General features: G+C 42.7%; 1 protein-coding gene across 1 annotated transcript; it reads left to right on the forward strand.

Annotated features, from left to right (window-relative positions):
• Window positions 1–9,661, forward strand: MAL2 (mal, T cell differentiation protein 2). Its single transcript, XM_074145720.1, has 4 exons — window positions 1–135; window positions 2,316–2,486; window positions 6,980–7,138; window positions 9,590–9,661. Exons 1-4 carry the CDS (start codon window positions 1–3, stop codon window positions 9,659–9,661), a joined length of 537 nt encoding a protein of 178 aa, XP_074001821.1.
• The last annotated feature ends 17,915 nt before the right edge of the window (window positions 9,662–27,576 follow it).

Consider the following 27,576-nt stretch of genomic DNA (forward strand, 5'->3'; position numbering starts at 1 on the left):
ATGTTGCCCAGGGGAGCCTCGTCTATGCCGCCGCCTCCCAACCCCGCCGCCTACTTCCCTCAGCCCCGGGTCACTTTGCCCTCCGGCCTGGAGATCCTGCGCACCTACTCGGGAGCCGTCATCTTCCTGGAGATCGTGAGTGCGGGGAGAGGGGGGAGAGCGGCCACCGGCCTTCCCGCGCTTTTCCCTCCCCTCAGCGCCCCGCCGCGGCTCCGCGCCCTGCTGCCCGGCGCCCGTCTCCCTCCCGCGGTGCCGGGAGCCCGGGGAGGGGGGACACGACGACGTGCCGCTGCCCGGGGATGGCCGGGCAGCAGCCCCTCGTCGCCCGCACTCCTCGCCTGCCATTTTGTGAGAGGGAAAGGTGCGGGCGGCCGAGGCAGCGGCAGCGGGGAGCTCCCGGGCCGCCCCGCTCCGGCGCCGGTGCCTGGGACGCGGGGCTGTGCCGGGAAGGGCAGAGGGGACCCGTCTCCGCTCCCTCCGGTCTGTTTGCTCCCCTCGGCCCGGGCGGTGGCACCGAGAGGCCTGTGGAGTTGGGTCTCACCGGGGGTTGTTTCACCTGTTGAGGACTCTGAGCTGCAGAGTCCCAGATCCAAAAACCCATCATGGAGAGTTAGGCTGTTTTTTTTGCCTGTGTGAGTGTGTTATAAGTCTGTTTTTATTAATATTGGTTGGTTTTGGTGTCAGAGCTGACTGCTGCCCGGGTCCCAGTCTGTGAAGTGGATCCCACACCGCCATCTGGAAAACTGCACCCGAGCAAAGAGCCCAGAGGACAAGTCCAGGCCCTAAATCAGGCCTGCAGTCAGGAGGGACAAAAGGTTAATTAGGTTGGCCAGCCTATTATACATCTGACATCCGAGCTGAAGTGGACAGGTGTAGTGTGAGGCAATGGCACGACAGTGGGTGCAGAGATTAGCAGTCTCTACGCTGGATTTCTAAATCTATTTTTAAAGAAGCCTGCAAGATTGCACATTCAAAATACTGAAGACATTTGATGTGTCTCTGCTTTTTGTTTAACAGACACTTTCTGCTGTCCCTTCTGCTATCTCACTGCCCATCACTATGGTCTCTGGGTAACAGACTTGCACCTGCAGTCTTGTGAGACCAGAGAAAGCTTGGTTCTTCACAGCAACTAAAAAAGGAAATCTAGAGAACAACTTGAAGGCTAATACATAAACCCTTGGGAGCTTTGAACTGAGACTAGCAATGCATCTTTACATACATGCTGCCGCAATGTAGCACGAGAGGAACCAACTAGTTTTACAACAGGCACCTTTTAAAGGTATCTTTGATCCAACCTTTACTCAAAAGAAAGTTCTCTGAAGCTGAAAATGTAACCTCTTTACAACTTTGTAGTTGTAAATCTGTAGGATTTAAACAGGAAAGTAGTAACTTGCTTGGAAATTGATTGTAGCTGTCACTACACAGCAGGTTGGATTATTAAATTAACCCTTTTTTTTATAAATGAGCATACTTCAGATGGCAGTTAGGATTTTCTCCAGTTATCCTTTTTTATAAAGAGGCAGGATATGCAGGGAGAAATAGTACCCTTTGTTAGACCAAGAGCTGATTAAACCAGGCAAGCCTTAGAGTATGTAAATTCTCCATCAGCCTGTCATAGCAGAGCATCCCCACCACTCGCGCTGCAGTCAGCATGCTGAAAAGAAAATTGGTGGTGCTGAATTCTTACCCAGGTTATGATAATTCTGGAAAGCTGTTTGTTTTTCTAGGCGTTACAACACAATTTACAGTTCACCTTATTCTGTATTCCAGTTTTCTCTTTCACTTTATTGCTTAGCGTGTTCTCTTTCAGCTTTTTATTAAAAATGCATTGAAAAAGAGGATGCAGTTTCTTCTCTTTTCTGTATCTCATCTGATTAGGACTACAAAACTGAACAGTATGAGATTGAATCCAAATCTTATGTACACCCTTCTCATGCTAACTTTAGTATATGTAGAGAGATTACATATATAAATGTGTGGTTGTGAACCATGTTATCACATTTCTGACATTTCCCTCAAAATGAGAGTAAGGGTAAAATTTTGAGCAGCAGCACGCAAGTCACCTGGGTTTGTAAATCCCATTTTCAAGACTATTTTAAGAGCTTTTAAGAATTTCAGAGTGGCTTCTTTTACTGCCACTTAGTGCCTGTTGTTTCTGAGAACTGCACTTAGGCTCCCTGGGTACTTTTGAAGTGTTTCCTCTTGATTCCTAAAAGTAATCTGAGGACATGTTGATGTGTGATATTAGTTCTTAAGCAAAAAGGACAGAATAAAAGTTACCTTTCAGTTTATCATCTGTATTCCTTTCCTTGCAGCTGTTTGGAACGATAGTCTGGATTTTGGTAGCTTCTACCCGAGTTCCACTGCCTCTGCTGCAGGGATGGGTGATGTTTGTAGCGGTGACTGCGTGGTTCCTGTCCATTGTGTTCCTCTGTGTGTTCCTCTTCGGTTATGCAAATAGAATTGCTGTCAACTGGAACCAGACGGTACGATTTTTTTTCTTTATTTAAGGATTCCATTTGTTTTATAAACTGAAAATCATGTCAGGAGATCCTAAATCTTAGTGCCCAGCCTTCTGTTTTAGCAAAAAGTTTCTCAAAACAGAGGAATTCAAAGCTGTAAAAAGAAAGAGTAGGGCTACAAGGGTGACGGAGGAACTACAGGACCTGGTTGATGATGGAGGCTGAAAGAGCCCAGCTTTTGAAACTGATGGAAGGACAATACTTGTCCTCTATGAGCACATAAAATGCATGAGTGGCAGGAAGAGGACTAGTTTAACAAGGCATGACAACAAATTGGTTTAAATGGCTAGAAATAATTGTGGACTGGAAATTGGAAAATGTTTTCTGACTATTAGAGAAGTGGTAGTAACACCCTGTGAATAATGCGAGATAGAAAGATACATCTAATGTTGCAAAGGAAGTGATACGTTTGCAAACACATTGTGTGATGGTGGTTGTCTGAGACTGTAGGGGATGGATTAAAGCACCCAGGAAGTCTCCAGTTCCTAAGAAAGTCTTCTGCTGACTTCTGGGTCAATTCCTTAAAGCTAGGGCAACATTGGTGAGTGGCTGTTAGACCTTAGGCAGTCAAAGACAGCATAGCCTTTAGTCCCTTAAAACAAAAGATCTTCATAGCAAATCAAGGAGTTCATGAGTTTGGGGATCTGATAGCTTCAAAGCCCATCAGTGGTAACAGACTAGAGTCTATTGAAACAAACGTGAGCACTTCTATAGTGAATACACATACATACAGCGTCAGCTTTCCAGCACAAGACAGGCAGTAATAAGGCTGATAATGAGTTACAATTACAGAGACCTTTACAGGGATTTATGCTGCGACAACCTCGCAAGTTGTGATGCAACCAAACCCTTGAGCATGTACATAACATAAGTAAATTAATGGTGTCCTGGGTTTCATTGAAACTGTTTGCCAATTTACAATCATGCATCAATTTAAGAGTTGCTGGGTGAGGGCATAGCCTTTTATAGATTGAAAATGCTATACAAACGTTCATCCTATAACAACTGTGTAAACATGTCTTACATATTGGCTACTTGATGCTGGCAGTGATTTGTTGTACTGTTAATTTTGACCCCTTGTATATGATAAATTACTGGAAAACTTTCTCATGTCAGGAAATTGCTACATGACTTGTATAAAAGCTGCATCTGTGGGACTCCGTAACTTAATCTAAAAAGCTGTCGTAACTAAGTTAACATCTTAAATAAATGCAGAGTGAATTGTTTTCTCTCTAACATGGTAGGTGAAATACAGCCCCTTCCAGCTGTCAACAAAAATGACACTAGGTAGATTGTTTGACCACTATTTTCAGGTACCCAAATGTTCTTTAACTTCTTGGCAGTAAACTCTAGGAGCACTTCACAATGATTTTTTTACCTTCTGTTGCAAATAAATAATTACTAGGAACACTAAAACTATTTTTATTACTATAAAATAAGAATGTGTACCTGTTTGTTTTAGGTTGGCATGCATTTAGATAAATATGTGGGTTTTGCTATTTTATAAATTAAATTTACAATATAACTCAGAAGCTACAGGTCATTAGATTATGTCAAAAATGGGAAGAGTCATGACTTAGTTATATTGGAGCATTATAGCTTCATTTAGAGATTTATGAACAAATGTGGTTTAAGATTCCAAGAGTTTAAATGAAATTTTGAAAAATAGCATAGGATTCTGACAGCCCTGCAGTTAGTAATACCTAATGTCATAAGTAGCTCCCTTGACTCCAGTGCAGGTACTTAAAAAATAAGATGGTACAGAGTGAAAAGATGGGGGAAAATATGGACCTTATGGAGATACATCACTCACTACATCACTGTATTAAGCCAGATGGTATGACAAATACTGTCCTTTACAGCCTGACTCACAACACACTCATTTACAAAATTAGATGTGAACTAACATATCATGCAGATCTGGTAATGTTTTACATACACTTTGTATGAGGTTTCAATGATTATACAAGTGTGGAGGCAAGGGAGAAGTAGATACCATGCTAACAATCACTAAAAACCAAAAAATCCTCCCTCATAAGATCTGGGGGTTTTTGGTCACAGAAACCATCACCACATGAACGTGAAACCCCACTGATGCTACATAGCTTCACTGTAATTGCTGCCAGGAGAAGGAAATTAGAGGCTTTGGCAGGAGAATGAAGGAAATGAAAGAGTTTGTCTTCTGGAAATACCTCTCCTGTGTGCAGTCAGCACTGTCTTCCTCATGGAGTTATTTGTGCTCCTTCATGAGCCGTGGTGGCAAAGTGTACAGCTGGTGACACTGACATAGTTGCATACTAGGTATTTGGCAGCCCAAGAGTAATTGATGTCCTTGATCACCCATGGGTTTGTGCAGACCTTCCAGGCTGCTGGAATGCTGCGCTATGAAATGGGTATGTCAGGCCATGGTAGGAAGCCCAGTGTTTGTCACACAGGGACCACACACCTGCGTGCAGTCTGACATGCGTAGGTGGTGGCATGAAGGATGTCCGTGTCTGTCTGCCAGCTCCAGTGAGCGGGGGGAAGCCACGACAGTAAGCATCTGGTGGGGAGAAGTGCCTCCCCCAGCTGCAGCAGAGCACTGCAGCTTCTCCCATGCTTCAGCGCTGTCAGGCTGGAGTAGGTCTCTACTGGTTTTTGCTATGAGGTACAGACGTTGCAGCAGAGATGGATACTGAGGGAATGTGTCTTATGGCCAAAGCTTGAGATCTGGCAAGCCTAGCACATGAAGGCTCTCTACCTCTTTCCACTATGTCTGGAAGCCATCCTCTACCCCCGTCTCAGTTCTGTTGATTTCCATGGGGCCTCCTGGTGGTAGTCCTGGAGGAAGTAGTTGTTTTTAAAAAATGGAAGAATAACCCCAACAACCCAGCCAGGATGGAAAACCAGAAGTTGGGAATTACTGCAGCTGGTTTTCCAAAATTTAGACTCCCAGTAATTGGCAGTTATTAAGAAAAGCAGTACATGCTATGAGCTAACCTCAAATGATAAAATGATTCTCAATTAAGAGAAAATTATTTCCTGATCTAAGTGGAATGGGAAACAGTACTAGCAGCTTATATCACAACTTATCAAAACTGACTAGGATGTGATTTAAGTAGCGTTAGCTGATGTCAAATATGGAACAACTGATGAGTTTGAAAAGAAAATTCTTTCAGTAAAAAGAAAATCTCATATCTATGAAGAAACAGTTCTCTAAACGGAAATGCAGCACATTGTCACTTTGCTGTGAGGTGAGGGTGTTGCACAGTAATCTCTGGTGGGTATGAATGCTGTCTGCTGTCATGATGGGCTCGCACATGGTGCACCCGGGGTTCTCACTCTTGGCATACTGGTAGTCCATTGCACTCAAGGGAATTAAAAGTGCACAAAGAATTAGTTACTGCTGGAGATAGACTATATAATGTGGATATCATCAAAACCCACACATATAGTTGTGTATGAGTTTAAAAATTGTGCCTCTGGCTTTTGCAGGCCTGCAAAGGTATAAGCACCTAGTGTATGTTGTATGGAATTGGGAACTGAGTGCAGTGCAAATGTCAGCTTTGCAGACTCAGCAGCAGATGTTGAAAGAATATTTTAGACATTTTAAAACTGTACTGGAACATATCTTGGATCTTACTGTGTGAAACACTGGACTTTGAAATACAACCTGCAAAGAGATTTGGGTACCAGAGTTGCTTTTTCATGTGCTCCAGTAATAGAATCCAGAAATTGTGTTCATCTAGGATTTGCCACAGAGGAGGGAATCGCCTAGAGAAGGCCAAGAGACAAGCATATTTAAAGTAAATCTTAACTGTTGTCCTCTCAAGTCTCAGGCATTTTATTGCACAGTATCATGAAGTACTTCCAAATTACTGTATTTTGGGTGTAGCCAAGTCAGAGACAGTTGAGGAAATGCCTCAGTTCTTGGATTCTGATTGTATCAGGAAGTAAATTTCAGCTGTGTCAAGGCTGAGGTGTTCCTGGGTATTTACAGAAGCAAAATTCAAGTGTGGAGGTGGTACTTCTGGAGCTTAGGTTATAGTCAAGGAGGGATTTGGGGGACTGCAAGCTTATATTGTACTCCTTAAATTATGATAAAGTTGGTCTGTATGTCCCTTAGATAAAAAATAAGCTGTATGAAGGGAGAGTTCTGTAAGCTCTAATAGCTTTAAAGTGATCTAAAAGGACAGCATATATACATATAGATGAGCATGTGCCTCTTAATTTGAAAGAATATAGGGTTTGGGGAGAGTTGGCCTTTGTCACCAATTATGTTAGTGAGTTGCTTATAATGGCAAGCAGCTGTGAAAACATGTCCAGGTTAAGCTCTGGGATGGATTTAACACTGCTTATCTGAAGTTATTGTTATCAGTGCTCATTTCATGTTTCAGTGTTGGGTTTCATTTGTACTGAGACCAGAACAATTAAATATGTATTGCAGCCCAGACTGATTCTGTTTATTTGCTTTTCAGGATTTTCTTTTCCACGGGACTACTTTTGTCTTTTATTTTGGAGCTTTTCTACTGCAAGCAGCAACTACATCTCTGCATCACTTTCCCCGCAAATTCAATTCCACCACACAAGAGAAGATTCTAGCTGATCATGAATATAACATAAGCATAGCAGCCTCGGTATGTATTTCATATATTTGTGTCTGGGGAACGGAAGTCCGTTGTAAGCCCTGATAGCCAATCATTCAGCTTGGGAGCTTAACAGCAAGCTGGAATAGAAAGCGGAGCTGTGAGAGAAAGGATTATCTTTGAGAGCAGCAAATAGTGTCTAACAGTGACATGCAAAAAATATTGGAACAAGCTAATGCTAATGTGATAGGTGTTCAGTTGCTACTCTTCGCTACTCTTAAATATATGATCAATTCAGCTTATAAGTTTTAGATGAGATCTTTTGTAACAGCAATGTTGGTTACTAGAATAGAAGAAAAAGATAACAACTGAGCCTTCAGGAAAGCATCGGGTGTGAGTTTTGTGCTTCTGTGCTCAAATTTTCAGGATTTTTTTTTTTTATACCATTTAGATAGTCCTGAACATGCCATGGGGGAAAAAAAACCTTGGGCTAGCTCCTTGTGAAGCTCCAGATATGTACTTACTACATCAGGCATAAAAGTTATCTGTAAGGGCCCTGTTGTCTTTTGTAGCAAGGATTGCAGTGCTTTTATTGATAGCCTGAGCTCAGACTGCATTTTTCTCACTGTAGTTGCATCATCACTGAATCACTGTATCTGATGATGTGGGTGTGCAGAGCTGAGTCAGGCAATAGACCAGGCTCTAGCTTTCTCCCTGCTGGACCCCGGAAGGGCAAGTTGAAGGTGTGTCAGTAGGTTTAACTTGCAAGAACCAAAACTACTGCTTTTATTATTATTATTTTTTGTACCAGCCAGAGGGTCTTGCATACCTCAGGGAACTGTATGTATTAAGAAGCTTAATCACTGTATGTATGTATTTAGAAGCTTAGTAGCTTCTAAAACCTTCTACGGGTATCTGTTGTCCTTAAAACTAAATGCACCATACATTTTGCACAGTAAACACCTTCAGTTCATCTTAAGATAAAAACTGATGAATGTAAGGTGGAAGGTTCACATTCTGTCTGCAAGAGGAAAGGTCTTTTGGTTTGGCAAACCGGTCCCTGAAGGGGTGAGGTGGCCTTGTCAGTCTCCAAGTGCAGAGTGCCTCACCGTTATCCACTTGCCAGTAACATACTCGAGCACATCTGGTCCCTGTGTGGCCGAGTGGCACGAGGATAGACGTGGTGTCTCGTTAACTGTGCCTGAATTCAGGGAGAGCTTTACACTAAGCAAGTCTCTGAAATTCTACCTTTAAGTGTAGCTCTTCAGTCCTTGTTCAGCGTGTTCAGATCCCACTGAATATATGGTCACTTCAGTCATTTTGTCTGACAACAGGGTACTGGCAACTCCCAAGAGACCCTGTCCTCCTTCCATACTATTTTTCCAAGGGAGAATTCAGTTCTTCAAGCCCCTCAGATCCCTGACAAGATAGGGGAGGAGGAGACTCTTTTGTAACTTGCCTCAGTATTTTTAATTAAGAGATGTTGGGAAATGGTGAATCAGATAACTGTTGTCTTTAGTGTCTTTGCATTTTTTCCAAAAGTGTAAGTTAGAAAGTCAGGATATACAAGAAAAAAAATATAATCCTTTGAATACTTCTTTAAAACAATCCTGTGATCTACATGGAAAAAACCAAAAGGTTGCTACCATTTTGTCTTTTAAAATTACTTTTGTATACTGTGATTAAAAATATGCATGTTTGTTTTAGATGAGTGATAGTTCTACGGGTAGCATTTATTCAAAACTTTAATTGTCAAATTAACTCTTTTATGGAAAGTAAGAGATAGGTTGTTAATGATTGAATTTGTATGTTTTAAGAGACAGAATCTATCATTAGCACTGGACAGTATGAGAAACTATTTTTTTCATCAGTTCAGTTTCTCGTTTCTTCCTTCTGGTTTATGTTATATGTTCAAGTTTGCTGTGGCATGACCTGCAGTTCAAATCCATTCAGTTCAGCCCTTGAGCAATAGCAACTTCCTGGCACTTCTCATTTCTCAGGAAGTTGTTCTAATAGTTGGTTATCTGGTCAAGGAGGCCAGAGCTGAAGCTGTTTCTGTATTTCTGCAAGTTAAGAGAGTTCTGCTGTTCAGAGGGATGTCTTCTTAGTTGTTTGCTGGTAAAGGCATTCACTTGGAAACAACTCTGAGATTAATGTTTGATCAGTCTAGATAAGAGAAAACTGAAATACACAGTGTATGTACATACATGATTACTTTGTACCATAACTTATGCAGACATTCTGTTTCATATTCTGTTTCAAAATGTCTTCTGAAGCAAGCAAGTTAAAAGCAGTAACGTGGGGTATAACAGAGAGGTTCATGGGAAAACTTCAGAGGTTCCCAAACCTATCTTTACCTTAAGCATTTTGGGTGGGAGAGGTAACTTTTGAATCATTTGTATTCCTGTATTCATTTATAATAGAAAAAAAAATGTCAAACAGTATAATGTGTGATTCACTTTTTTTCTTTTTTCTTCTTTTTTTTCCTTGCTGCTCCTCTAGATTTTTGCCTTTGCAACAGCTGTTTGTTACGGTTGCAGCACAGCCCTGGCATTGAGGAGGTGGAGGCTATAGCAGTTGAAGAGAGGTTAATGCCTGAGTGTTCCGCTTCAGATCAAACTAAGTGCTACTTGTCTGTTTTACTGTAATCTAATTCCAAAAAGACTTTTTTTGCTTAAAATCTGTTTTAAAGTGCTGAAATGCAAGTAACCCCTAATCAGGATTTTCTTAACAGAAAAGTTTCCATCTCTTCCCTTCCTAATTTTTGCTTTTATTGTGTACTCAGAAGCATGCTAATTGTATGGTATTACAGAGTTCAGGGATGAACAGATGTGTCATCAGCAGATAACAGAACTCTAGTGCTAAATCAGAAGAGGAAGAAAACGGAAACTAGACAAACATGTTAACAGTGTAGGCAGCTAAAAAGCTCTCCCCTTGTTAAGCCCTGGCGTTGGGCCGTAGGTGTTTTGCAGTGTTACGGTGCGTTCCTCACGGGCAGAGGAGCCTTGAGGCTCCTTGTAGACCCCTGGGGTTTTCTGTGTGCTGCTCCTCGTGTGATCAGAGCCCAAGCCGACTTTGTGATACCAACTTAGTATATATATTATTAACTTTGATGTACAGAGAAAATATTTTAAATATCCACCCAGTGAAATCTTCTGATACTGTTTTATAGCCATATCCAGCTAGTGTCATCTGGGCCTTAAAGCTTTCCATATTCCTTAGTAGATGGAAACTGTTTGGAACTGTCAGTCAGTAGTTCGTTAGTTTTAGGAATTTAGCTTAATCAGATCTATTTATACAGCAAAACAAAACAGTGCATTTGTGTTGTGTGTGTATATACATGGTATATTTTTGTTGAACAGGAATATTTGCACTGTTTTACTTTGTTGGAGTACAACTTTGGTTTTGTTACTTCAAGTGCTGCCTTTGTTACTTATTATGTGAGTCAATATCATTTGAATGGAATGTTACCAAATGGTGAATAATGTCTGACCTCGATTCTTGCAGTGTGTTATTTGTTGCATTCTAAACCTGCAGTGTTGTAAAGCTGTTGTTATTTGGACAGATACCTGTGCAACAACTTACTGAAAGCAGTGGAATGCAAAGCAGTCCGCCCACTATGGAGTTTGTTTTTGGCACGAATGAAGGTTAATGGAACCTCTCTTGAGTATCCCTGTTGTATAATGATATGCAATATCGTACATAGAAAATTAATTTAACAGAACTAAACAATAACATTGCAGTCTGGTCCGTAACACTCATGCCGTTTTGCAGATGGTGAAACTTTTTTTTATAATGCTAGTAAATAATTTTTGCTCTTATGAAATTGTGCCAAATTGATACCCTGGGAGAACGAAGGCTCCCTGTCATTCATAGAACTTGCTCCCCACACCTTGCCAGTGCACCTGCATATTCTGCAGAGACCAGCAGTGGTTGAGTGAGGGAGGACAGGACTTTCTTCATTCCCAGGCCCACTCATTCTCTTTGAGACAACAAGGGTGTCTGCTATGAAGGTTACTTTATCAGACCTGTCAGGTACGAGGATCTCTGAGAGCCAGCCACCCCTAGTAGTGCCCTGCAGTCCCTACTGACTCAGGACAGGTTCTTATGGATGACATAGCAGTGAGTGGTAGCCCCTCCAACTGCTGGAACCACTCAGTCATCCTGAATTACTGCAATGGAATGTTTTCATATATCTTGTTTTCTGAAATTTTTATCTTCCAAAGATTTTGTACTCTGGCTGATTTTTTTTTTTTTTTTTTTTTTTAATTCTCTACTTGCATTGAGACTTGTTTCGTGGATGTTTTATCTAGAGCCATAGACTTTTAAAAATACTTCGTATTGTATAAAATGCATTTACACTGGATTATACAGTTGAAAGTATATAACAAAGACTTATGCTAAGCAGCATTAAAGTTACTTATATTTATGACAGTAGTCTGGTTATTAATTCTGTCTTTGGAAAGGATCAAAAAACTACCTTGCAACTTTGACTGATATGATGCTAGACATAAAATTAAAGCTAGGATTTCTTGAGAAGGCAGGATTACATTGGTGCTGGTTTTGTACAGCGGTTTGCCGTGTGACACAGCACGAATATTAGTGAGGAGAAGAGTAAGGTCAGCTACAACAACATTGCGAATGGGCCCTGATCTTTGGTGTGGTTTCTGCTTCATTCTGCAAACCTGGATATGCACTGCACACCGCAGACAACGCATGCCACAGCTGCAGTCTGCAGCCAGCAGGCATAATGGGGGAAAGATAGCAACTTCTTGCCTATTTCAACCTACAGAGTATGAATCCCACACATGGTGTCAATTAAATAGCTGTCCGAGTTCAGTTGGCGTTTGTATCTAACCTCCGAGTTCAAACCCAAGGTGTAAAGATCATGATTGATGGGTGCTATTCAGGTCTCTTAAGCTACTTGTAGAAGTCCAGATAGCAGAGTGTGGTTAGCGTAGCATGGAAACTGTTTGCGTAGTGAGGAAAGGCTGAACTTCCCTCTTAAGTATCAAAGACAAACAAAGGGCAGAGAAGAGATAAAGGTAAAAACTTACAGTAGAATGGCTTTCATAGCTAAGAAGGAATAAAAGAATGGAAATTTTCCACTAGTATGCAAGGAGTTTTGCTGTACTCTGAGGAAGATCTGAGGAAGGACACACCAGAACAAGCAGCTGCATTCTCTCAAGAAAAAAAAAAAAGAAAAAGGAGGAAAAAAAAAAAAAAAGGAGAAAAAAAAGCCAGTAGTTAATTTTGTGTTACTTTATACAGGGAGCTAAAATGATAAGTGTGACTCAAATGGTATGTGCTTGCTGGGATATCTGTATGCAAATACTGCTACGGGAATAACATATAATCCTTGTGATAGGTATTATAGGCAATATATGCAAGCTGGTTCTAATAAATCTCAGTCTTCCCTGTACAAAAAGTCCCCCAAGCCTATGACCTTGAAGAACACAAGCTTAGACCTCTCCAAAGAACAGAAGGAGTAGGGGAAGGCATAGGGAGAAAATTGATCTCAATGAATTTAAGGTGCAAGGAATGAGATGAGAGGTGCCAAACAGTGTTTTCATCAAACTTCTCTATTTGATGTGAAGCTACAGTGCAGGAATTCTAAGATACCCTACAGGTCCCTACTCTTAGAATCAGAAAATATTTTGTGGTATTTCAGATGCCACTGTGTAGTAGCTGCTGGTAAATAAGCTCTGTCTAAGGAGGCTCTCTTTCAAAGGGTGCAGAGACAAGCAACAGTTTGTTTGCTTCAGTTGCTTGCTAAAGAGAAAGTGCACATTTTAGAGAGCTAAATCTTTGTTAGAACTTGCTCAGAAAATATGCACAGAAAGCACTTCACAGAAGTCCTGGCTCTTCTTCTGTCTCGCTGAATGCCTGGAAATAACTCAAAGTGACACAGGTCCTGCAGTGATTATTGATACGTACAGGATCAGTCTGTTCAGATTCTTATGATTTCTCTGGCTGTGTATGTTGGTCGTAACTCCTAAAGTGAGTAAAGTTAGGCTGCTGTAAAATGCTGCTTTAAAATGCAGCTGTAAAACACAGCTGTAAAAAGGTGAGAGAGGCAGAACCAGTGATGACAGAAATCTGTGCCCTGCATAGAAAGTTAAAGAAAAAGCACTGGAAAATTACTAGACCAGTGTCGTCTTTCTCTTTAGCTTCCAAAAGCAGATAACAATGGTAACTCCTATTGCACTTCCTCTAGTCGTTGTATTTTTGCATTTGCTTTATAACTTTAAAAAACATTGACATTCATCATTTTCCCATCAGAATTTGAAAAAGTAATGTTAAGAGAGCTTAAAACTCTGATAGCTCATGTGTTCCGTTTTTATTTATATACTGTGAAGCTGGTCTCTGCACACTAGCGTCCTGATGCATTTCTAGCTCCATCGCCAGGCTGTCCAGGCTGTCCCAAAAGGCTTCCATGTTCTCATCTGTGGGTAACGGTGAACCACGAGTTCTCAAACTGAGATGCTAATAGGACATTGCTTTTTTCAGTCTTATGAAAAAAAAAACTTAAAAGTGAGAGCATGGTGTATTTCTTTCTTAGCTGTATTTTGTACAATTGGTCATGACACATTGGTCTTTGTTGAGACACAAAGAAAACCATCAGAAGAAAAAGCAAATCTGATGTATTAGAATCAGCAAACAGCAACGGAAAGTATTTACACTTTTTTTCAGAAGTTGAGTTCATTGTGACTGTTCCCCTTTCTCCCACTGGGTTAAGTTTCTTTTGGCGCATTATGGTGCTTATCTAAACCCCCTTCTAACCTGAACAGCTCAGAATTTACTGTATTATCCTCAAGGTGCTCCTGGAAAGAGAAGTGCTATTCTCATTTCACAGGTAGGAGACTCGGACACAGAGACACTAATAAGCAACTTGTTTGCTGAAGGCCTCACACAGGAGATCTGTGGTGGAGGAGGAAAAGCAAACTTGGTTCCTACCTGGTTTCTCCAGTGGGAGGTCAGTGGCCTGCCCAGCAGCCCCTGGTGCTGCCTGCTGTGGGCAGGAAGGGAGCCGTACAGTGTGGGCTCTACGTGACCTGTCCCACTTCTGTCTCTGGCGTGGTGGTATTGCTCTGCCAATTAGTTACACGGGGTTTAAAGGTAGAATGACTGTGAAGGATTAGGAGGGAGGTTTAACTTGCCAAATTGGCATTCCTACATCAAACATCGTAGTTTCTGGGTGTTCTGACCTTAAATTTTGATTATCGAATTGTAAATAGGCTACTTAAGGTTCCTGTTTGAGGTGTTGATCTACCTCCTGCATCTGAAGAAAGGAAGCGGGTCCTGAGGAATCTGCAGGTTTCATCTGCTTCCTCCTATACAACATGTTTAAGCCCTGAATTCTTGGCGTTAACAAAATACTGCCTGCCAGGACACGGCACCTTTCAGCTCAGAAACCTGAGCACGGTTTTGGCATCTGACTTGTCAAGTTACCTTTCAAGGGAACACAATGATCAAGTCAGACTATGTCTAGGTGTGGTTTTAACACCTTCCTTGCTGTGTGATTACTGCAGATACCTATAAGGATTCATTCCGGAAATTGTGGACAAAATATTCATACAGTTGCGTCCAGCACACCCAGTGTCAGACCTGCTGTGCCTGGCTCCAGGGAGGCTCTTGGGCAAGGACTGAGCCCTGTGGATCCATACTTGATTGCAGCATTAGGAGTAGTCATAATTACTGGAGATTTTAATCTCATCCAAACACCTTTTCCTGGCCATCTCAGCAAAGTGTGGCCTGTGTCGCTGGACCAGCGGTGTGGCACAATAACCAGTAGACCAGAAGAAGCCCAGAGGGGTTCCCTGGAGGGAAAAGGCTCCTTCTGCTCTCCCGACTGCAGACCCAGGACCTCACACAGCCCCATCGCCCTGTGCAAAGGTGCTGGGGTTTCCTAGCGATCCGATTACATGCTCGGGCAGTTCCACTCACAGTGCCCACAAATGATTAGCTTTTAATATTACCTTGTTACATGTGTTGTTTTCGGTTCAATAAGCTTTACGAGACAAACCAATGAGGCAAAAAGCGTTTTGTTTCTATAAACACTGTGCTGCCTCTTTTTTGTCCCATGCATGGATCATAGCCATTTTTCTTTGTGATTTACTTTTCAAGTGGAAAACAAATTCAAACCATGAATTAATAATGTAATTAATGATGTCTTGCTATTCCCAAATTGCATGACCTGGAAGTATTTCCAGTCTCCTGGGTCCAGGTGAACATTCCAGCTAGGTCATAGCTCTCTGCTCTGTGCCTCTTCTCCCTGCCTCTTCCCTGCTTTTGGAAAGAAATCAGGGAGCTGCATCATGATCTGGACAGGCTGGACAACCCCAAAACCAACATGGTGCGTTGGGATATGATTCACTGTTAAGCAGCACTAAAGGGCACAGATGGTCTTAGGGTGGTTCCACCAAGATAATGTGCAAAGTTATAGCAAATGGGAAAATGGAGTGGGAGGCCTGCTGATTAGAAAAGAAGATTAAGACCTTAGTACTTGGCTACAGTCGTCCCCTGTATTAAATCTGGCATTGAATCCAGCGCTTGACTCCTTAATATACCTGTTTTTCAAACTAAATACCTTGGCCTGGGATCTGAAGCCCTGGGGAACCTGTAGGGCCAGCTTAGAGCCCTGGGCTGTTTGAGTAAGAGGCAAGGTGAATCATCACCAGATGCCTTAAGCCAAAACTCAGCAGCAGAGGGGAAGGGGAAACATTCTCCACTTCCCTGGTCCACTTGGTACCAGCTCTAAGAGTTGGAAGAAGGGCAGGAGTAGTTCTCCTCTTCCTCTCTGTTCAATGGGTCCTGGGCAAGCTGGAGGACTTGGACAGAAATGTCATCTGAGTGCTAAGACGTGCCTGACCTGGGCCACAGGAGTGACAGCTGTTCCTGGGCCAAAGCCCAACGTTCAGCCCACTTACTTAATACCACCAAGATACAGGGGCCTCTCAGAGATGTGACTGCCTCTGCTGGATAGAAGGATATCAGGAGAAGAGACTCATGGTGAATTTACCTTCTTCCGGAATACCGACATTCTTTTCATTAAAGATCAGGTTCCTTGTAGCCTATGACTAAAGGTGAAGTTCAGGCCAATTAGTACCAGTAGATGGAGCTACAACCACAGAAAGCCATTCACTGCGCACTCCCCCTGTAGAGACATCCTTCCCCAGTCATTTCAGGGCTTCTACATACCTTCATTTCTAAATGGGCAAATCTCTCAGGAGTGCAATTAGGAATACTCATTATAATTTATGTGATTCATCTGAAAGGACAGGGCTCGCATTTTTATGTTTTTATTATAAGCAGCCATAGCAACAACTTTGTGTACTACATACCTCTGTCAGTATGGTTATATTACATATTTCATATTTATCAAGAACAATCACAGGACAATAATATAAAGCAAAGTCTCTTTTCTGAGGAGCTAAGAGGCAGCTGAAGACAATATCCTTAACTCTTCTCCCTACAGGACACAGTTGGCTTTATTGACCTCTATAAATCATTTGTGATTGAAATCCATGGAGCTCCACTAGCCTTCAGGCCTTAAGGGGACTTTGGAGGGATTTCTGTTTCTTAGGGAGTTATGAAAGTTAACCAAGTCAACTCATCATAAATGGCAGCTGAACCAGCTCATACCATGGAGTCACTGCTGTTACTGAGCTTGCAGATGATACCGAGTTCTTTCAGACAGCCAAGTTCCGCGCAGGCCATGAGGACTTCACCAGACCGAGTTGGCTCAAAGGTGGCAGACAAACTTTAATACAGATAAATCCAGGGAAAGGCATCTTTGAAAAAATGATCTATATCAGACTTGGAACTGAGAGTTGCAACTTAGGAAAGAGATCTTTGAGCCATTGCTGATGGTTCTCTGAAGTTACCAGCTCAGTATGCAATGGCAAACACAACCCAGTGAAATACTGGAACTCATAAGAAAGTTATTAGGAAGAGGACAGAGGGTGTAACGTTGCTGCTACATAAAAAAAAATGGTGTATTCTTGTGGTAGAGTTAACAGGCAGCAAAAATGGTCGAGGTGTTGAAGCTGCTGTTTTACACAGACTGAAAACAGTGGGACTCTGCTCTGGAGCGAAGGAGGTGATGGAGGGATGTAATCACGGTTTATGAAAGGATGAATGTGCTGGTTAAACCAAACATAAAACTGTTGTTTACCAGAACCTGGTAGGGGATGTAGGGGCCACTTCAGGCAACTAGCAAAAGATAAAAGAAAGTGCTTGCTTACACAGTGGGTAGTGAATCTCTGGAGCTTGCTGCCACAGGAGCTTTTGGAGGCAGACAGTATTAGCATGTTCAAAAAGGGATTAGACGAATTAATGAGTGATGGGTCTGTATGCTAAAAGGTTGAGGCAGGAATGTATGCTCTACTATCCCTAATCCAGTAGTTGTGGATGCTGTGTACTGGGGGAAAGGGCTGCACATAACAACCAGCTTTACATGTTCATCCTAAACAGCATCTCCTCTTGCCACCATTGGAAACAGAGCAGTGGCAGTGGACTAGACAGCTCACTGGTGTGACCCACGGGCCACCTCTTATCTGCAGCTTGTGACTTCTTCCAAATGGCAAGGTTCCATTGCAGGATACAGCCTCAGCTACACACTCAGTACTACATCACCAAAATGCTGAGTTCGTCTTCAGGCTCAAGCCTGGGGCCAGCTGATTGTTTCAAATCAAGCCAGCCAAATTAAGATTTTTAGGAAAAGGTGCAACTCGTATGTCCCAGCATAAACAGACCTGCTTGATTCGGTACAAATGAATAACAGTGTTGGCTCCTGGTCCTTCACAAGGCAATGGAAGAACAAGAGGTAAAATCAGGTCACGCTCCTACATGGAGTTTTGGGAACAGTAAATGGATACAATACAAGATGCCCAAGTCAGCTGAGAAAGCTCTCCCTTATCTGTTACTGCTCTTCAGACTTTTCTCAAACACATTTTTCGGCAGTGACAAGCTGAAAGCTAATTGTCAAAACTAAGTTTATGTACAAAATTATTGAAAAAGAAGATGCATAAAATTTTCTTGTTATTTCCTAGATACTTTTTTTCTCCCCCAGTTCATTACATGTAGTAGTAGGAATGAGAGAATTTCTTCTACAGTTCTGGGAGGGCTGGGCTGCCGGTATGCACGTGCTCATGCACACAGACACACACGTACACACACACTTCCTCATCCCACTTGCAGCTTTCACCATCTAGTTCCCTTCCCAGTCTCCCATAGCATCCTGGTTCAGCCATTCCCTTTGCTCCACCTTTCTTTTTTCTTTTTTTCTTTTTTTTTTTTTTTTTTTTTTTTAATTTAATACAGTCCCAGTTTCCTCTGTGTGGTGTTTCAGTCCCAGTATGCCTTGCTGGTGTTTCATCCTTGCCTTGTTTCATATTCCCCATCTCCTTTTTTTAATCTTCCCTGTTGTCAGTCTTGGCCAACTCATTGCTTGTGTTGGACACAAGACAGGGATGTAATCCTCCAAGTGACTTAAGCAGGGCTGTGGGACGTCAGGTAACCAAGGAGTTACACTCTGCCGCTGGGCATGACACTGGTGCCGAGTGTTGAGTGAAGGGCCTCAGAAGCCATCAGGTACCTGCCTTTCCCTCTCAAAACATGCAGCTGCTTAGTAGCGTAGTTTCAGGATTATTTTTTCACTGTAGGCAAAGCAGTGTGGTTTTTCCCAGTTGTTCTTTTAGGAGGGATTGAATGACTTCTGATGAAACCTTTCCCATACAGTTCAGCAGAAAATAAGCGAGCAGCATGGAGAATTTCAGCCTAGTTGGTTTAAAATCTGGCAAATCATAAGCAATTGAAAAAGTCTTTCGAAGGAAAGTGTTATGTTTCCTTAATGATAGACAACGCTTCCTGCTCCAGCCATAGCATCTTTAACCCTTCACACCAAACAAGTCCTGTTGATACCAAAGAAACGCTGCCTTTTTTGGACAAAATATCAGCTGTATGTTCATCATTGAAAAATGCTTGTATTGTTACGACCAAATTTTCTCAATTACAATCTAAATGGCATTTTCCTGAAGTAAATGAGAATGCGGTTTGTTTTTCAGACTGAGTGAGAAAAGTATTTGCCACTTTTAAAGTCCCCCCTCTTCCCTGAGCATGCTTCCCTGTACTGCTTTCCTGGAGGTCTGAAGCTGAGGACCTCGCCTCCTACTGCTGTGGGGGAGCTCTCTTGGCACATCCAGCTGAGCCGGCTCACATCATAGAATCATAGAATCATTGAATGATTTGGGTTGGAAGGGACTTTAAAGATCATCTAGTTCCAACCCCCCTGCCCTGGTCAGGGACACCTTCCACTAGCTCAAAGCCCCATCTGACCTGGCCCCACCCAACATCAGCTGAGCATCCAACCTAGTCTTTAACTAAAGTTCTTTTTTAACCTTTCTGTTTTGTTTTTCTTTACCCAGCAGCCACCAGGAGCGTGAGGGACAACTGATGATGAGAGCAACGTCTCTCCCAGAGAGATACAAGTGTATGGGGGCAGGTGAAGGGAACAAACTTCCAATACCAGTGTTTCAGAGAGGTTCACAGTAACACGCTTCCCTCAGAGAGCATCTTTTGTTTGAATATGCATTAAAGGGTTGCAAGTAGCCGTGGGATTCAGTATAACTCCAAATGTTCAGCACAGAGGCTGCACAGCTTCCTGGATTGTCTTTAACAGGAGACGAGGCAGACCTGGAAAGCTTTCCATTTTCCAGCCTGCTGGCTTTAGCAATAATGTCATGTAAATCCAAAGGGAGACAAGTGACCTTCTAGCTCATGCTATTGTGCTGGTAACACACATAAACAAAGCCTGTAGCTAGAGGGGGAAGAATTTCACTGAAAACAAGGTCTAAGGAGAAGTTCTTTTTACCTTTTTATATTAACACTCTTGTGATAAAAGCCCTCCCCTGAGTGACTGTTGTTTTCATCCTCCTTTCACCTAAGGGGTTTAAACTCACCTCTCCCACTGTAAAAAGAGATCCTTAAACACCACACTCTCATCAAGGCTGAAACTGCTCACAAACACACACACACTGATGGTGCACCATAGTGAATAAAGGGGTGTTGCATTCACATGGCAACAGCCATCAATAAACTTCAGGAGGTGACCGTTTTCCCATTGTCTCCTTGTCTTCCATTCCCAAACAGCTATAGAATATTCCTGACAGGCTACAGGTTCAAATTTTAATATCTGTAGAACATGATCAAATTCTTGCACCCACAGCTACTACCAGCCTGAATGAATGTTCCACTCTTCTCACAGCGCAGGCTGTGCTGAGATCTGACCCCAGGTACAGTCTCAGCTGAGCCTGCCTCCAGCAGCAATTTTGGACATCCCAACCCCGGCTGCTGCTCCCATCCCAAGGATGCTGCTGCGTGGCCCATCCTGGCCTGCTGGCCCCACAGAGGGTATCACTCCAGAAGGGAGCTGGTGGCTCTCTCTGTGGACATGGGTAGGGTGTACTGAGCAGCACGTCCAGCAGAAAGGGGAAAAAGGGGATTTAAAGTATTTCCTATCTATCTTTAGCATTTAAAAAATATTGACTCTTCCGGTGTAATAGCGTGCCCCTTGTGGCTTACTCTACAGCTCAGTCCAGCTCTCCCCTTTGATGTTTTGCCCACGGTATAATAAACTTCACCAAAGAAAAGAAAAACAGCTCTTCCCTTTGAAAGCCACGAACAAATGACCTAGAAACGGGAACTGAAGCTGTATCATGGTTTCTGCAGCAGCAGATTCTTATATATTAAGTGGCCTAAAAGGATACTGTAAAATTCAACCAAATAGAATAATGGTCAGCCTTGCTGGAATTTACCTGGGTAGAAATTGTGTTTATGAGCAGTTTTGGTAAATTACTACATTTTGGTAAGTGCAGAAAAGGGAAAAAGACTTCCTTCAGAGCTAAGTGTCTTAGTTTTTTCTTCTCTTCAGACTCTTTGGTTTCAGCTAGTTCAGTATCAAAGAAACCAAACTGAAATATGAAAAATCTGACTTCTGGGAAATAATCAGTTGTGGGAAGAGCAGAACTCAGGTCTGAGAATTACAATTGGAAAATAATAATTTCTCTAAGACTCACTAAAATGTATGGCCAAATCCCCGCTGCCCTTTAAGTTAAAAGGGAAATGTTCTGTCTAATCTATCCTAAACAGTGGGAGATTTTTTCCTCTCACTGTATTCATTTCTGTTTGTGTCATTCCTGGAAAGGGACTTCTTTTTTAGATATCTTCTAATTTTGTGGTGGGGATTGTGGATCTTGGAAAAGTGCCAAAGTTTAAAGACTTTCAACACTGAAAGTTTCTAAGAAAGAAATTGTCAGATAGGCTCTCTTACCTCATATGACACTTGGCCTGGGATTTACTGCTGCTTTTTTCTAGGATGCTGGAAGAAAGCTATGCTGCCACGAGGAGAGCAGGCTGTAGCTCATCTCTCAAGCAGTCCTTCACAGATTTTATCCACAGAGGAGCAGAAAACTTTACCAAGAAAATGTAGTGCATCAGCAGTAGCAACATGCCATGTGAGTTAAATGGGGGGCATATTTTTAAAACCTTGTGAAGTGAAAGCCTAAAAAGCCTATTGCTTTTTTAAGTCATGAAGGGCCATCTCCTCAGAGGCCTGAATTTTGACTGCTGTGCACATTGCCATACTGTCCTGCATTGAGAGACACAGGACTAACTTTTCTTCTAATGCTGGGGAAAATTGCACTTTTAGAAGACTCTAGTGTCTGAATTTGTGAAAATATTTACTTTATAGCCAGCCAGGCTCTGTGGGATTCAAGGTTTTAGTGTTTTTGAGCCTTGCCAGGGGCAGGGACAAGGAGGAGCAAGGCCTGGGCATTTGACCTAGGCTGGCCAACAGGATTATTTCATACCATGAACGTCACATTCGATATAAATTAGAAAAGTTTGCTGCGTAGCTGGCTCTCTCCCTGATGGCGACGGTCCAGACAACTCCTTGCCCCGGTGCCGGAACCCAGAGGCCTTCCCTTCCTCCTGAAGCCATTGCGCTCACAGTGGATGAGTTTAAGAGTTGCTTAGATGTGGTGTTGGGGGATATGGTGTAGGGAAGAACTTTGTAGAGTAGGGTAGATGGTTGGACTTGATGGTCCCAAGGGTCTTTTCCAACCTAGATGATGCTATGATTCTATGATTTTATGATTCTATTTGCTGTCCACTGCTGGGAGTGCACAGCTTCCTACTGATATAATGGGCTGAGTATAATTCCTGTATATCTTATATCAGTATCGGGATTAATACTGGTTCTTTAGTATTATTGTTAATTATTTAGTCTTAGTCTATTAAATCTATTTATATTTCAATCCTTGTGTTTCTTTGTGTTCCCCAATTCCCCTTTCTGGGTGGGGAGGGGCCATCGGGTGATAGAATAATTGTGTAAGGACAATAGATTGTTATGGGTTTTCTCAAACCATAACACATACCTAGATACGGGTGCTCGGTGCCCAAACCGGAGTTTCCTGACTGGGTTCAGAGTGCGAGGGCAGGTAAGGTGGCCAGAAGATGCTGCTGTGCTTATAGCTAATTTCCACTTCATTTTAAAGGTACCATGTGTCAAAATACACTGGAAAAGGGTCCAAGAGATGAGGAAGCATGTACCAAATTACTAAAAGGCAATTGCTGCTACTTGTGCTCCCCTTTCTGTTCCTAATTTGAGCAGACTCGTGCAGTGTTTGACTAATCTCAGGAGGCGTTCCCACAGCACAGGGCTCACCATAGTGCTTCACCCTCATCACAGCCCTGCTCGCAAGCAAGGACTGTGCATATATCACTATGCCCAGGGCAGTGGTCCACACACCCTCACCAGCACCCAGCAGTGATGCTGAGGAGCAGCGCGGAAGGAATACCCTATTTCACTCTCCCTGTTGGCATCTGGTCTAGCTTTTGAATTTCATGGGGTTTTGAGCAATACTGGAAGACCTGGAGCAGAGAGCAGTGCTAAATGAAGCAAATTCTTCCCTCAGGCTGTTGCAGAACTCACTGGTGGAGAATTACATCGTGCTGTGGGACAGTGGGATGTATCCGCAGACAGCGCTTATGGGGAACAATTCTCTCAAGGCAAACAACCCCATCTCAGAGGCTACCTGCAGTGAGTCATGAGACTTGCTGTGAGAAGTCCTGCACTACCAAGCAAGGCACAAGATATTTATTCACCTTCTTCCCTTGATAAAGACATGCTGTTCTAAACACTGAGCTCATGCCTGCCCTGTTGCTCTGCAGATGGACTCTATCTGTTGACTCAGTAGGAAGCAGACCATGGAATCCCCCAGGACTATCTCGGAGGATGTCTGCATGCTCTCTGGCAGCTGCAGGACCTCATGGTGATAAGAGGAAGCTCTGCCCATGGAGTGTGCCGTACTCTGTCCCCTGACACCCCATTGCTCGTTTGACAAGCCCTCAGTGATAACCCCAGTAGCGATCCTCCTGTGATTTTTAGTTGAGTAAAATTCCCGATGTACAGCCAGCTTTTAGATATTTCAGGGATTTTGTTTTATTATTAGGGACAGAAATTAGGCATGCAAATCCATTCATTTATATACTCTGGCTTTTCCAAATCATCTCCCAATTTAGGTTAATCAGAAGCCATGAGAAGGAAAGAGAGTTTGCAAAGTGCTTTTCCACAAGGAGTTTCTTTATGATTTTTCTGCCCTAAGGCTCAGCGCTTACGTGATGTAAACCCATGCAATATCACATCACTCTGAAACGCCAAAAAGTCATTTCTGTTGGTCACTTTGACTCTATGATGCTCCAAGGCACTGAGTGTCCCAGAATGAAAAGCAGAACTGGGATGCCCGTGGCAAAGGCTCTGGCACAGGCATCTCAGGAAGGCGACAGGAGTGCCTCTGCGAGGAGTCTTCCCGATGAAGTGCTGAGTACAAGTCGGCTTGGCTAGCAAGCCTGACATTTCACCACAGAAATGTATACAGGCATAAACTGCAAGCCTCTGGCAAGTCCTTTTTGTGCAATTTCTCTGCCAAGTGCTCACGCTGGGGCTGACACCAACAGCTCGGCACGCAAGTCAGAAAAAAACTGACTCCCGGTTCCAGCATTATTCCGCTCCCACAGGGCTTTTGCTGAAATCACCTTGCGTTTCACAGCTCCTTAGCATTAAGACCTGCAGTTACAGCTGAAAAGACCTGAATTTTATATAGGCCATAAGCTGGCACGCCAGACCAGGTTTACACAAACTGAGCCAGCTCTGCATAGGAGCGGTGACACTCCCGTCACATCGTTACAGCCCCTGTGGGTGCCCCCCTTGTTGGGTGGGTCTGACACCTGGGACTGGAAGAGCTGATGCTCTCCCACCTCCCACAAAATGAAGGTCAGGATTTGCTCTTTGCTCAAGAGCAATATTCCAGAGGCCCAGTGAGAAAGGTGCCAGCTAACCTGCTTCCTACATGGATGGCGTGGCAGAGGACTTCCAAGCCAAGTGGCAGCAGGACACAGTGTCCAGTAACTACAGTCTTTGGCATTTGCTAGTGTCTTTAGAGGCTACTGTGAAAAAAATCACCTGGGGAAGTAGATTTATGGCAAGGGGCTATCATTTACAGCTTATTTTTCAGTAAGGTTTCATCCTTCATCCTATTCATTTTCCTAAACAATTTAAACCTTTATTTTTAATGTATGCTTAGCCAATATTTAGAGCCACAAAGGGTCATTACCCTTAGAATGAGAAACTGTTAATAAGACTTAAGTATGCACCCAGAAAAAGGGTGTATTTATAAAAAATAGGGTTTTTTTTTTAGGAAAAAAAAGGTTATTTTCAGTAAACTCACAACCTGCAAGCTCTGGGCTCAAAAGACTGCACATCATTCCTCCTCTTTCTTCTCTCCTCTTCTTTCCTTCTCTTCCTGCACCTCTTTCCTCTTCTCCTTCCCTTTACTTTCACTGTCCCTGTGACTGGCTGCCTGTCACCAACGCGCCAGTTACGTTTCTACTGCCTTGGAAATGCAACATCTCAAAAAGTCCCTCTGACACACGCAAGATGCAGCTCTCCGTCTCCTCCCCTGCTGGTTACCATCACGGGGCCCTAGGGTCCTGCTTGGCTTCACTCTGCCCTGCCATTTGCAGTGTCACTCAAGGTGGACCCAGCACTGTGGGTGTATTTGAGGGGGCCACTGCTCCTGCTGTCAACCCTGAGCATACTGGGGGGAGCTAAGGCTACTGTTTCCCCTGCAAGAGAGTCTGGAGACTTCTGTCAAGGAGCATGTGATGTATTATTTCAGCCCTAGAACCACAGATTATGGATGCATGTCCTAAGTGTCTTGCCTCCAGACTGATCATTTTGGAAAGCAATCACAGTTTGGTAGGATTTTTAACATTTTCATTAATAACCTGCTAGGATTATAGGACAGAGTGCACCCTCATCAACTTTGCAGATGATACAAACCTGGGAGGAGTGGCTGATGTCCCAGAGGGTCATGTCGCCATCCAGAGGAACCTGGACAGGCTGGAGAGTTGGGCAGACAGGAATCTCATGGGGTTAAACGAAGGGAAATGCAAAATCCTGCCCCCAGGGAGGAATAATCCCAGGCACCAGTACACTCTGGTGGTCAACCAGCTGGAAAGCAAGCTTTGCAGAAAAGGCCCTGGGAGTCCTGGTGGACACCAAGTTGACCATGGATGCCCCATCATTGGAAGTGTTCAAGGTCAGGTTGGATGGGGCTTTGAGCAACCTGAGGTAGTAAAGGATCATCTCTCATCTCAGCAAAATCCTCTCTGCAAAGCCCGGGGACTGTTGAATGCATCTTTGGGTCTGGATGCTAATGGAAATCTCCCGCCCATATGTCCTCCTGTTGCCCTCAGAGTGCTTTGCAAGACATATTCATTTCAACTGATTCATCTTTCTTTGAGTATTTTTGGGGGTTCTTTTCTCTTAGTTTTTCCAAATCTCTACCATGGAGGGTTTTTCTTCCCTTTTCTTTTTTTTTTGTCAAGTTGGTATGGTATCACCGATAATATTATTTGTTTCTCCTGGTCTTTGGTCAGATGGCTTTTCTTCAGGTGTAAGCATTTAATCTCTTGCAGTAACTACAAAGTACTCAGAGGCTTTGTGTTAGATGTCCAATGATGAAGTGAAATTTAACCAAAGAAAAATACTGAAGCACGTTTTCTCTATTCCTGACATCCAGTGAGTTAGGGCAACAGAAATGTTTCATCTATTTCTTTAATCATGTGGAGCCTGATCCAGTTCTCCCTGAGGAACATCATAGTCTTTCCACCAACTTTCATATGTCTGGAGCACATACACAGTGCATGTAGCGTATCTCCACCACATCAATAACTCATGGAATGTTCTCCTGACCTTTAAAAAGTATATGGTACATTTTACGTATATATATACACACATATATAAAAGGAGTATGATTTTACTGCCATGGCTAGGCATAAAAGAATTCATTAGGAAGTCTTACCTTGTACCTTGTGCCTACTCCAATACTGAAGTCTACAGCAAAATTTGAATCCGGAGGAATGAAGGGAAGGCATTATTACTTTTTTCTATGAAAATGCTATTTTTATTAAAAGCAGAAGGTGAGCTGAAGGCACTAATCTTCTTTAAAATAACTTGGGTTTTAGCATCAATAATGGAAATATATACACTGTGACTGGGATATGTCTAGCACCTCTCCCATCTTTTCTGACTGTCCATAAATAAAAAGTTTAAGGCCAATGAATATAATCAATGAATGACCTTAATGTTCTGCTCTCAAATTGTTTCCATTTCACAGGAAGTTCAAGTTTCCTTCAGTAAATGGTTTATACTTTCCCATGCATTCTTACATTCTAGTAAAATCTATTTTATATGGATTAAGGCTTAGTTTGTTTACTGGAGAAGAACAGGAGCACCACAGAATAATCAAGAATGTGATATTTTTAAGGTTAAATTTCTTTAAAATAGTTAGCAACTCCTTTTTCCCTGCCACTTTGAGTAGGGTATGTGCATTGCTGTTTTCAGTTTCATGGGTAGATAGCCCTAATTTCCTAAACAACAGCCTTACACAGGTTTAGACTCTCTGAAATGCAAGTCTGAGCTCAGAAGTGATGACAAACCTTTGCAACCGCAGAGTTCCCCACTGCTTTCCATGGAGCTCTGAAAGGGGCAGCAAGTCCCTGTACAAGGATCAGAGCCCAGGACTGGATCCTCAATTGCTCCAGGCAGGGGGAACTTACCAGCTGGTATCCCAAACAGGGGAAGTTTGGCACATTTTCCTGCTCTTTGATAGTGTCAAAACCTGGTTCTCAAGAACTGAGAAACATGGTGGGAAAAATGGGACATGTCAACAGCTCCTAATGACTCTGGTTTACTACATGTAAAGAAAAACAGCAGCTTTTTTTTTTTTATAAAACCACATAGTTATTTTTCTGAGAACAAATTTTCTCAACAAATTAAACACCTTCTACTTTACAAGGAACACAAACCTCTGTTCATTGTAAATACAGTATATCCTGCTAAAATACTAAAGGAGTTAAAAACC

This window comes from Numenius arquata, chromosome 3, assembly GCF_964106895.1.
Source record: "Numenius arquata chromosome 3, bNumArq3.hap1.1, whole genome shotgun sequence".
NCBI classification, from domain to species: domain Eukaryota; kingdom Metazoa; phylum Chordata; class Aves; order Charadriiformes; family Scolopacidae; genus Numenius; species Numenius arquata.

Coding starts and splice junctions, on each gene's coding strand:
- MAL2 (XM_074145720.1), top strand. CDS start 1: ATGTTGCCCAGGGGAGCCTCGTCTATGCCGCCGCCTCCCAACCCCGCC. Junction 2,487..6,979: donor CTGTCAACTGGAACCAGACG/GTACGATTTTTT, acceptor TTTGCTTTTCAG/GATTTTCTTTTCCACGGGAC. Junction 7,139..9,589: donor ACATAAGCATAGCAGCCTCG/GTATGTATTTCA, acceptor CTGCTCCTCTAG/ATTTTTGCCTTTGCAACAGC.